The 12661-nt window shown below is 38.3% G+C and overlaps 1 protein-coding gene across 7 annotated transcripts in view; it reads right to left on the reverse strand.

Moving 5' to 3' along the window:
* The window catches only part of ALG9 (ALG9 alpha-1,2-mannosyltransferase), a 99349-nt gene that overhangs the window by 68117 nt on the left and 18571 nt on the right, over window positions 1-12661 (reverse strand). For all 7 annotated transcript variants that reach the window (XM_061203950.1, XM_061203953.1, XM_061203952.1 and 4 more), the window contains exons 5-8: window positions 11602-11690; window positions 9513-9648; window positions 5567-5654; window positions 5278-5383 (exon numbers count right to left, since the gene is read on the reverse strand). In XM_061203950.1, the coding sequence (XP_061059933.1) occupies window positions 5278-5383; window positions 5567-5654; window positions 9513-9648; window positions 11602-11690 (419 nt within the window). The remainder of the gene's footprint in view (window positions 1-5277; window positions 5384-5566; window positions 5655-9512; window positions 9649-11601; window positions 11691-12661) is intronic.

The following is a 12661-nucleotide window of genomic DNA, read 5'->3' on the forward strand; positions in this document are numbered from 1 at the left end:
TCCTAAATTGAGTTCTTTAGACATCCAGTTTCCAGAGAACTAAGTTTTTGCACAATCCTCTCCTGACTGCCAGTGTGGTGGCAATGCTATCAACCTTGACCCACCTTTTTCTTTACAAAATTCTGGAAATCTCACCCTGAGAAGAAAAACCAGAGTGACTAGAGGAAAGGAGATCACCTTCCACATCATCTATTACAGATGCTAAACATCAAAAGAAAAAAGCCTCTTTCTCTTTGATCTTTGTAAATATATGTTTTTTCAGGAAAGCTCTTTAGTCTTTTTGTCTTTACCACAACTTACTATGCCCTCTTGTTAGGGGTATCTTTTTACCAAGGTACGCTGTACTCTGAGATGTGGAACCAAAAGCAGTAAGTTGGTAAACTCAATTATTTTTATGTGTTAGGAGCTCATAGATCAAGTTCACAGCTAGGCCGTGAACATTTCGTAAGACTGTTACTTCCCTGAAGGATCGTGTAAAAATCGGGGGATAAGTCAAGATTTGGGAAGGTTCAAGTTGACAACAGTCTTAAAAACAAGAGCAAAAGGGGACAAAAATAGTGAATTCTGTTAGCCAGTGTCCTCTCCTACTTGATGAGGCATCTGCCTTCAAAGAGTAAAAACTTTTATCTCTTTCCAGGGAGATATTCAGCGCTGCTCTCAGAAAATATCAAAGCTGAACTATGTAGAAAAAAGTGTGTCAGAATGACAAGCTAAGCATTTAACTGGTACAAAATGAAAGGTGAAAGGAAGCTGGAAGCAGGGTCTTTGCAGGGAGTGACTCACCTATCTCCCTCTTTATGGAAAGTGCCTCAATTCCTTTCATTCAAACGAGCTAAAGGGAGCTTTGCAAGAGGCTAAAAGAAGAGGGGATAATGTTTATTGTTCCACAGATTGAATGAAGGGGAACCATTTTATAGGCCTACAATTTTATAGAACTCTAGGAACTAAATTATAGTAAATCATCCTTATAAATGTCAAATTTGCACCACCAAGAAGAAAAAGCCACCAAGGTTCAACAGAAATGATTAACAAAAGAGGGAAGGCTCTGGAACAGCTGTGGCTGGCAGGTGACCCTGAGCACTCCCCAGAAGACTCCTCTGGGGCTTCACCCTCTGCCGCTGCCGGAATGGAAAACTGTGGGCCTTTTGACAGAGGACACCAGCCCCTACCTTCTGAAATCTCCTGTCCTGTGATCTAACAGATTTGATAAAACACACAAACAGGCACGGATCACATCCTAGGCTACCGAGTGGCATCCTTGAGCAGACCCACTGTTATTTTTGAGGGGAGAGCATTTCTTACACCTGTCCTCCCACACCTTCCCCGGGCCTGTGTCCTCCTCATCAGACAGCAGCACTGCTCTTCACTCACACACAAAAATACTTAACCTCAACATCTGAGAACTTGAAATGTTACAAGGGAAAGAGGCAAAATCAGTGCCAAGCCCAGTCACTTTCCTTTTTGCAACACTAAATTTCACCTCTTGATCTCTGACCCTATAGGGATGTTTTCCCTACAACTTTGCAACTTTATGTCTACACTACTCTAAATTTCCTAAATGCCAAGTATTCTTTACCTCGTCCAAGTAATAGTTGTGAAAACTATTTCTTTCCCCTGGCTTCAAAAGTCAAGAGTCAGCCCAGGTCTGGAATGTGTCATTAATATATGTTATCTGGCCAAGAAAGTATAGAAAGGTCCCTTTGAAAACCAGAAACAACAGAGAGAATAAATATTTACAGATCGTCCTCGACTTATGATGGAGTTATGTCCTGATAAACCCATCATAAACTGAAAATATCGTAAGTCAAAAATGCATTTAATACACCTAACCTACTAAACATCATAGCTTAGCCTAGCCTACCTCAAACATGCTCAGAACTCTTACATTAGCCTACAGTTGGGCAAAATCACCTAACACCAAGCCTATTTAATAACACAATGTTGACTGTCTCATGTAATTTATGGACTACTGTACTGAAAGTGAAAACAGAATGGTTGCCGGTAAAGAATGGCTGTAAGAGTTTCCATTGTATACCCTCATGATGGAGTGGCTGACTGGGAGGTATGGCTTGCTGCCACTGTCCAGCATCACGAGAGATATCATACCGCCTATTGGAAAAAGATCCAAGTTCAAAATTCAGAGTATGGTTTCTACTGAACGTGTATTGCTTTCGCACCATCATAAAGTCAAAAAAAAATCCTAAGTTGAACCATCATAAGCTGGGGACCATTATTACAATCACAATGGAGAGATTGAAATTATCTTGCTCATGCCTGTGTAGTTCCTATCTAAAATTCAGCTAATGCTGTAAAACTACTTTAAGTTTTTAAAAAGGAACTCAATATTCAATCTTTTTGTCTCAGCAGTCCCTACACTTGAAATTCTATTTTTCTACAATGTACCCGCATGGTGCCTACCTGGCAAACTCCTTCTCTTCCTTCCAGGCTCAGCTCAAAGATCACTACCTCTAAGAAGTCTTTCCTGATACTACCAGATGAACTTGCTCCTTTGATTCCCTGTCTTTCCACTGTAGCACATAACAGATTGGACTGTAATTATCTATTCATGTGTCTGCAGCCTTATTAGACAGTAAATTCTATGAGGACACATGATAAATGCTCAAAAGCAATTGATTCAGTGTGTCTTTAGCTGAAGTCATTTATCCATTCATTCAAGAAGTATTTATAGGCTTATTATGTTCTTATATGTAAGAAACAACACTAGATGTATGCAAAAACTATCAGCACAACGCATTTTAAATTTTCAGATAAAAAACTATGTGCCTACCATAGCTAACAAAGCACTAAGTAGGAGACTCTTAGAAAATAGTCAAAATAATGCCAAACAAGTGAAAGAGTTTCCATGACAAAAAACAGGCTGTCTGACAACTGTACAGCATATAAGTCTTTGATATTTACTGAATGGACTCAACAATTACAATAAAATTAGCTGACAATGGTAAAGTACTACTTTTACCTCTATTGTTCTTAATTTGTATCAAGATAATCCCAACCTAGCACACCACAACAGGTCTAGACAAAATAGTTCTAGGACATAATAGTGATCAGGGCATTTATGTAATCTGATGGGTACTCCAGAATTTGTTCATTCATTCATTCATGAGAAATCTTTATTGAAGACCTAGAATACACAAAGACTACCTACTCCTAAAACGGAAGAAACATTCTCTGTAAGTCTGCTAAAGCAAAATGGCGTTAACATGGAAATCAGACACCCCTGAAAATTTGTCAAAGATGAGGGAAAAGCACAAAAATTCTACCATCAAGGAACAACCCCCTAAAGTCTGGCTGACTACAGCCCCGCACTCAGTCCTGTTGATACCCAGTACGACAATTCCCTCTGTCCCAACAAAGCTTTTTCTATCATTAGGAAAGTGATCAGTTCCTGCACATCCAAAATAGCAAAATCTGAACTGAAGCTAACCCAGGTTCACTAAAGCTGGCAGAACAGAGACCCAAGGACTCTTCCCCATAAAACACTGGCTGAAATGAACAGCAGATGCCAACATCCAGGGAAAGACTGGCCACTGCTCCTGGATCCCAAAACCTACCCACTGTTAAACTAGAAACATAAACTTAGGTCAGAATTTATTCTTTCTTTCCTGTTCTCCCTACCAACCTGCTTATCTCTAGATGTAAAATCCTCATCAATCTAGAGGACTATAAAAATTATGAAACTTTCATATACTCTCACACAAAGTTTTATTTATAAATAAGCAGTCAGAATATCAATATGTAATAACCCATTTAAAAGGTGGAGAAGCCAACTTTTCAAAATTAAACTCAAATTAACACAATTTATTCACCTATATATAATGTATGTTTCCAATAGGTTCCATGTAAATCAATTTCTAATATGCAATCCGGATCTAGGAGGACAGTCCCCCTTCTAGTGTCCTGTAGAATCAACTGAAGTTTTACAAGTAAACTAGAACAATGGGCAATTAAAAACATGCAACTCTCCCTAGATAAAGGGAGACATCTAGAGGCAAAAGCTTAAAATTGGGGCTTTTTCTCATAGTCTCAGAGATCTTTGGAGCCACATAAAAGAGCCTTTTAAAATTCCTTCACTTAGCAATTATTCTCTAACTATGCAGTTTGTGGATTCAATTCACTGAACAAAACACTGTTTATTTTTAACCTATTACTCGCCATCTAAAATGACAACATTCCCCAAATCCCAGGAGGCCCAATTAAATCTCATTCATATGCTTACTTTAATTCTCCTCAGTCAATCTGTTGGTTCTATTGGCAAAGTGGCACAGAAAAATGATGGGCGTGGGTTAAATTGATAAGAGACACAGAAATAATGTTAACCTGCTTCACAGCAGAGCCCAAGACAGTCACATATACAGAATGCTCTAAGACCTTCAAAAGATTAAGGCAGAAGAAACTATACTTATTTAATGAGAAACTGTCTCATAAAATGTTTACTGACTTGGCTGATCTGATTAGAAAGATCTCTAGCTTATCCCTCTGTAGTGGTCACGAACTCAAATGCCCTCCGGGGACAAAAAAAACCCAAAAAAACAAACCAAAAAAACAAAACAGGCTCAAGGGCTGGCTGGGAAAAAAAAAAAACCATCAGGGGAGGGGTGGAGATGGATGGAAATTGGAAAACCAACCCCAGACTAAAGGCATTCCCTTTTTTCCCCTCTTAATCCTAAACTGGCCAAACTATCCACCCTCTCATGCTGACCTCTCCCCCATTTGCTACACTTTGTCTATAGATTTTCTAAACTTTCTCCCCTAATGCATAATACTAAAGTAAAACAAATTAAAAAAAGAAAAAGTAATTCCAAATGTTATACCAAATGTATAGAAAATGTCTGGAGGAATATTTTCCAAGGTGTTAACAATAGCTATCTGGAGATGATGGGATTATGAATGTTTCAATTTTCTTATTTTTGTTATCATATTGATTTTCTAATGAGAAGAGAAAAAAGTAACTTAATTTTAAACGAGTAGTATCAAAACCCAAGGCATACCCAACAGTCCTCACTACTCTGAACCTGAGAATAAGAGGCAGCAGGACTAACAGAAAGCCAGATCTGAACATCACATTAATCAAGGAAAAATATTTAGTGGCTATATATCATCACTGTGCTATGTTCAAATGTCATTTATTTTTAAATAAGAAAACATTACCAGCAAAGAAAGGCTATATTTGATAAAATGTGGCAGCTGAATTAAAATTTCAAAGCTGAGGCAAATTAAGCTATCCCCTAACTCTTCCCTAATTTCATAAGGCCTTACCATAAAGATCAGGTCCGTGAGGAGTAAAGACATTATACAAAACAATGTTGAGTGGTGCAATCACCAACTTCCCGTAATAGTAGCTGTCAATGACCACCACAGGCACCTAAAATAGAGCAGAAAATATATAGCAATTGTAGAGTTCTGCCCTGGAAACATTCTCACAATGCTAATAGGATAAACTTCAGAATGAAAAACAGAATCAATTCCTAATGTTCTCTTTTCCATCCACATCAGAAGTTGCTTTCACTACAACTTTAGAACAAAACAAGATAAAAAGAAAACTCACCAGAAAGATCATTAGGGCAACCAGCGACCAATGAAAGAAACTCTTCCATCTGTGCTTCATGACCAGCAAATCAAAGGCAATAGGTAAACTATTTGACAGAGAAATAGAAAGTGGGGAGTTAAATACTTAGAACAGTAACTGAAACAGGTCAGATTTACACATACCTCATGCTGAACTGAGAATAAAATGTCTCTAGCAATTACAGTGAGGGAAGAAAGCTGGTACACGAAAGGATGTCTTCTCAAAAATAAAAAATGTGATCTCTTCACAGGACTCATCAGAGTGAGATGCATCCCACAATGCACAAGAAATATAAATATTCGTATTCGGAATGAGCTCCATTTTACACGTATTTATGTGTAATGGACATTTAAAATATATTAATTGTAAGTAAATGTACCCTATTGCCCTACTCCCACCCTGCCAAATAAATAAATACTGATTTCTCCCTTCCACGATTTATTAAGATTTTAGTAATAAAATAATATTACAAACTTTCACTTCAATTCTGATATATCCCTTTCCAATACGTAATATTGCTCCAAAATGTAATATGTAATATTTGTTCTTCTTCCTTTCACTTAAATTCCTCAAGCAAGTATCAACAGCATACGTGTGTTGCCTTCACTATTTCTTCCTTAAGGCCTGACATCAAGCTATTAAGACTGATCTAAGGTACCAGGAATCTCCTGTCCGCCAAACCCAGTATCTTTCCACAAGCTTCATCTCCCTTTGTCTTTCTGTTGCACTTGACACAAAGCATCTGCTCCTTCCTCTTTAGACTCCCTGGCTCAGATGTTCTTTTCTGGGGGCTTCCCTAGTGCTCCTTTCTAGGCTTCTTTTTCCCTACCTCATGGTGTGCCCTACCATGGTCCTAGCTCCCAAAAGCAAAGTTCTGCTTTTCTCTCTCTATACTCATTTTCTCGGGTGCTTCAACTCCTCTTGCATGAACAATCACCTTCATATCCATGACTTCCTAATCTAGAACACTAGTCAGAGCCCTTACCTGTGCTCCGGTCACAAAGAATTCCATCCCACACCAATCTATTTACTTACACAGAATCTACCCAATGTCAATTACAGGCTCTGCTCCTGCCTCCTCCATAAAATCTTTACGTTTATATGGCACTATCATCTCTATCCTCTCTTTGGCAATGTCATGTGAACATCTCTTCTAAGATTTGAAATTCCACATTCTATTACCTAAATATTGCATTAACATTCTGTGTTTTTACTTTTTTCTCCCCAACTAGTTACATTTCCATAGCACCTGCATTTCTCCTTTGATAAGTCAATAAATGACAGTACATTGCTAACTGACTGATTAACTGTGATCCTGAAATCATTTATCTAAAGGCAGACTAATCAAAATGCGCCAACTCAGAGGTATTTGGGGAACTCATGAAGTTCAATGTAAATCCAGTAGAGAGTAAAAGGAATGGAGAAACTGACAAAAGGAGGATGGAGAAGTAAAAAGGAGGGAAGAACAAGGCTTTGTGAGTCACATTCAAGTTTGGACCCCATAGAGCAGGGGTTGGCAAACTTTTTATTTAAAGGATCCAATAGCAAACATTTTAGGCTTTGTAGGTCCCCTATGGTCTCTGTTGCATATTCGTGTGTGTGTGTGTGTGTGTTGTTTTTTAACAGCGCTTTAAAAATGTAAAAATTTCTTAGTTCTTGGGCTGTACAAAACAGGCCAGCTGGATGTGTGACCCACAGGCTACAGAATGCCAACCTCTGTGACACAAAGCAATGGGGAAGCTATTACAAAGACAAAACAGAGTGATAAAACCATATTTGCATTTTAGGAAGATAACTCTAGTTTGAGTGTGGAGAGCAGATTTATAAGGGTCAAGACTAGAGATGGGAAGATCATTTATGAGCCTACATAAAAGAACAGAGAGAGGTGAAGAAAAGTAGATTCAAAAGATATTCAAGACGTACAAGCAATTAATAAGACGTGAGAAAGAGAAAACAGTCACAGAGAATTTTCAGGTCCTGGCTCAGCACAGATGGTGGTACCATTTACTGGGCTAGAAACATAGGTAAAGGACAGATATGGAGGGAAGATAATGAGTTCAGTTTTGTAAATGTTTAGCTATATAAATGGAGATATCCAATAGGCAGCTAGGTATACATGAGTGAAGCTTAAGAGATGACTGGACTATATAAAGATATGGGACTCATCAAGATGACAGAGAGAGCAGAAAGTAGAGAAGAGGCTCTCACAGAAAATCTTGACAAATATAATAATTTGAGAATGATATGCAGAATAGAATAGAAGATAAGATTGGAGGTGGGGAAACCAGCCTTTAAAATCCACTTAAGAAAATTTTAAATGCCTATTCTGATTTAGTAACTCCCTTCTAAAAATCTATCCCATAGATAAATTTCCGCAAGTGTATAGACATATGTACAAAAATGTTCACTGAAGCATTGGGTATAACAGCAAAAAAACTGAAAACCAAATGCCTACCAATAAAGCAATGGTTAAATAAATTATGGACAGCCATATAATAATGGAATGTTACACAACTGATACAAAGAACGATATAAATCTATGTACAGAAGATATACATATGTATAGGATAATTCTGTTTGTTTTAAGAATTTAAGTATGTATGTATAAATGTGTATGTGTGCATTTATTCACGTAAGGATAATTTCTGGAAAGATATGTACAAAACTGTCAGCAATGACTAACTGTGAAGACTGGGTTAGGGGAGAAAAGAACTAAGAATTCTTTTTACCTCATACAATCTGGTACTTTTTTTAATAATGAAGATATACTACTATGATAATAACCTTAACACAAACTAACATATTTTTCTAAATAACTAGTGGTACAGGCAAGAAATTAAGGCAGCACAAACTAGAGAAGTTGTGAAAACAAAAAGTACAAAAGGAATGAGAGATACTATGGAACTTGGAAAAAAAAAAAGATGCTGCAGGCAGGAAAGAAGAAGGACTGAAAGGAAACTCAGATAACAAGCCTGGGTGACTGGGAAAATGCACATTACAGGGTGGCAGAGTGTGGAAAAAACATCAGCTGTTAAGAGTCAGAAGGCCTGCATCCAAAAGCAAACATAACCTTAAAGGCAAATTACTCAAAACCTCTCGAAGTCCACTTTCTCATTTATAAAGCACTAATAATTGGAGACTTCCCTGGTGGCGCAGTGGTTAAGAATCTGCCTGCCAATGCAGGGGACACGGGTTCGATCCCTGGTCCGGGAAGATCTCATATGCCACGGAGCAACTAAGCCTGTGAGCCACAACTACTGAGCCTGCACTCTAGAGCCCGTGAGCCACAACTACTGAACCCACGCACCACAACTACTGAAGCCCATGTGCCCTAGAGCCCACACGCCGCAACTACTGAGCCCATGCACCGCAACTACTGAAGCCCACGTGCCCTAGAGCCCACGCACCGCAACTACTGAGCCCATGCACCGCAACTACTGAAGCCAGCGTGCCCTAGAGCCCACGCACCGCAACTACTGAGCCCGCATGCTACATCTACTGCAGCCCACGCACCTAGAGCCCATGCTCTGCAACAAGAAAGCCACCGCAATGAGAAGACTGCGCACCACAACAAAGAGTAGCCCCCGCTTGCCGCAACTAGAGAAAGCCCACACGCAGCAATGAAGACCCACCAAAAAAAAAAAAAGCACTAATAATTGTATTTGTCTTGCAGAGTAGGTTTAGGAATAAAGTTCATAAAGGGTTTAGCTGTGCCCAAGATCCAGCAGATGCTTAACAGTCACTTTCTTATTAGAATTAATCGTAACAATAAGTACTAAGAGAAATATTCTTCCACCTCCCAGAATCTTTGAATAATTAATTCCTACAACTTTAGGTCCTACCCAAAGAATATGGAGATAACCTAACATTAGGATTGACTATATACCCAGTGATACATGGAAGATGAATCATGTTAGTTTCTTACCCAAGAGCTGCACTGAATGGCCAGCCTAAGATAGCCCCAGCTGCTACTCCAAGCACAGCAAAGGAAGTTTTGTCCATATACCAGCCAGTCATGGCTATCAATGTAGTGTACATACAGAAGCTGCTAGGAAGGAATGCTGCAAGACAAAAGAAATGAAAAAACAAGGGGGAAAGGCACAAGAGATTGAGATTCATGAGTTATCAATTATTAAAAATATAGCTGCATTGCAATATGTCAATAACCAGGAACATACTTTAAGCAATGCTATATTAGAAATGAGGAGTAAAGTGATACTTGTTAAAAAAAAAACCACCAAAGTTCAATGATTTTCTTATTTTCTCTCTCCTGTTTTTTATGTACCAACACATCACCCAATTATACAATGCCAACCATGCCACTTATCTCCTGGCCTATACCCCAAGTCCAAAACTTACAGGATTCCAGGTTCCCCAGAAGTACCTCCAGGTTATATTTCCAGACAAGAAGTATGCTTCAAGAAATTTAGAGCCATTGCTAACAATCTGTTTCTGAAGAAGTTTATCCTCTGATAGTCTTCTGAGACTGTCCTATTAGCAACCTGTACCCCATAGGAATTCTCAGAAGCCTTCTCAAGGAACAAATATGTTCGATGGCAGCACTGCTTTGCATCCTTCATCCACTGACAGATAGTTTGGCCATTAGATGTCCCCCTAATTATTTCCATCAAGCGTAACTTTCTTGTTGCACACAGCAGAGGACTGACCACCTTCAGGGTCTCTGCAACAGTCACATTTCAGCAAAATGTTTCTAACAACTCTACAAAAAATGCAGATCTGCCTCTCCCTGCTGTTTAAGTGCTTCACCTAGCACTAGAAAAATCAATACCAACTCCAACAGGGACCACAATGAACAGGCAGTATGATTTGAGAAACTCAGCAAAGGGTTCAGAGGCTCATATCAAAGGATGCCTTTAACTTATCTGTGCCTTAACATCCTCAGCTGAAATTATAAAACTAAAAATGCTCTCAGATCTCCCTCACATAAGAATCAATTTTAGGAGTAGCAAAGTAACTAAAAAAACATGTGAAGGACAACCTTCCCAGATAAATGCTAAATAATATTGATGCCATCCAAAGCTGTTGATTCTAGCTCCAAGGGGAGCAGAGGAATCTGAGGTCTCTGCCAGCTCAGAGGGCAAAGCATAGTCTCATTTAGGACAGTGGTTTTCAAAGTTATTCAGGCGTGAGGCCCTGAGATCTCTGCAGAACATGGATTTTGATACAGTCAGTGAAAAGTAAATATATACTTTTGTGCTAGATACTATTTTTTGTGTATATTTAGTGTGTATACTAGATTCTGGTACACACAAGCAAAAATTAAAATTAAAATTGAGATGATTATATCTAGTAACTTAATTTTTCTGAAAACTTGGAAACAGGCTACCTTTTGGCAACAGGCCACTTTGGCTCAGCTCATAGAACACAAACGTTCAATGGCAGCACAGTTTGAAAGCCACCACTCTACATTAACAATTTTATTCTAAATTTCCAGAAGCTTACTTTATTCTATAAAATACAGTATTTTATAGAATACTGTATTTTATAGTATACGTTTATACTTTTATAGAATACATTGCAAATAATTGGCATAAAATAGAACCATCAAGACCAGGGTTTTTAGACGTAAAGTGCTTCCTTGAGCAAAATAACAAGATTATTGTCCTTCCCCTAACAGCAAAGAAAGGCAGTGGACGCCTCTGTTCCTCAGCCCTGCTGTGATAAAAAATATAATAATGTAATAGAAAGCAACCTGATGAAAATAACAGCTCTACCACTTATGAATTCTTTGACTTTCAGTAAGTCACTTCACCTTTCTAAGTTTCAGCGTCCTTACCTGCAAAAATGAGAAAATATTTATCTGACTTATAAATATTTATCTGACCTTACAACCACAGGATGGCTGTAAAGGTCAATCAAGATCATGTAGATAACAGGACTGTAAATTACTGACATGTTATACAAATATAACCTAATCTGGACAAGTTCTTCTGCTTGATGCAACTGTGAAATATCAGTGAACCTTTTATGCCCTCACCTGCTCTTTTACTTACCTGATGATGAGCAAAACATGCCAGTGCTGAGAACCAAGAAGGCTAGCATCATTCGACTCACATGCAGCCCAAACTTCTTGCACACAGCCCTAGAGGAAAGGCAAAGACTATCAGCATAGCAAACCTTCGGGATGGAAATTTCAAATTAAAGGACAAAAACATGTCTGCATCACAGAGAACACTGAAGATCTAAAGTCAAATACAGAACTGTCTCAACAGGTCTGTTAGCAATTCCATGTGCATAAGAAACCCAAACATTCTTATTCCTTAAGCAGGAGAGAAGCTCTCTACCTAAGAGGAAATGTATACTTTCTGTGCTAGATTATGTCTAATATCAGTAGGAAAACAGCCTGATATAGTGGAAAAATAACAGGCCTCAGATGGGCACAGGTTAAAATCCTGGCCCTTCCACTCACTAGCAGTGGTACCCTCATCTAGTTACATAATCTGTCAGATTCCTCATCTGTTAAATGAAGATAATGATAATACTTACTGCATAAGGTTTCTGTGAGGGCAATGCATGGTAAAGTGCGCAGAAGAGTGCCAGGCACAGAGTTGCTCAATAGATGGCAGTTATCAGAAAAAAAGACTAGGAGATACACCAAAGTTTTAATAAATGGCTATCTAAGTCAGTGTTTCTAAAGCAATTATATACCTCCTTTTACTTCTGTCTTACAGGCCTTTTCAACCCTATAAATAAAACATTATTAGAGGTGATCATTGCTTCATTTAGTCAATATCTGTTCAGACGTAACTATGTGTTACCTATTTTCTTGCTCAGTTTCCTTATTGCATCTCAGAGCTTCTTTCTGAAATAATTTTGTTTCTTCCTAAATATATCCTTTAGAAGGTTCTTTAGTGAGGATCTCTTAATGGTAAATTCTGGCTTTTGTTTGATCTTTCTTTATATTTTGTCTGAAAAGTCTTTATTTAACTCTTGGTCTTAAAAGGTGGTTTAGCTGAGTACATAATTTTAGGATGACAGTCATTTTCTCACAGAACTTTGAACATATTTTTTGTCTTCTGGCTTTTGAGAATGCTTTTGTTGGTCTAACTGCCT

The sequence above is a fragment of the Eubalaena glacialis genome, chromosome 10 (assembly GCF_028564815.1).
Source record: "Eubalaena glacialis isolate mEubGla1 chromosome 10, mEubGla1.1.hap2.+ XY, whole genome shotgun sequence".
In the NCBI taxonomy this organism is placed as follows: domain Eukaryota; kingdom Metazoa; phylum Chordata; class Mammalia; order Artiodactyla; family Balaenidae; genus Eubalaena; species Eubalaena glacialis.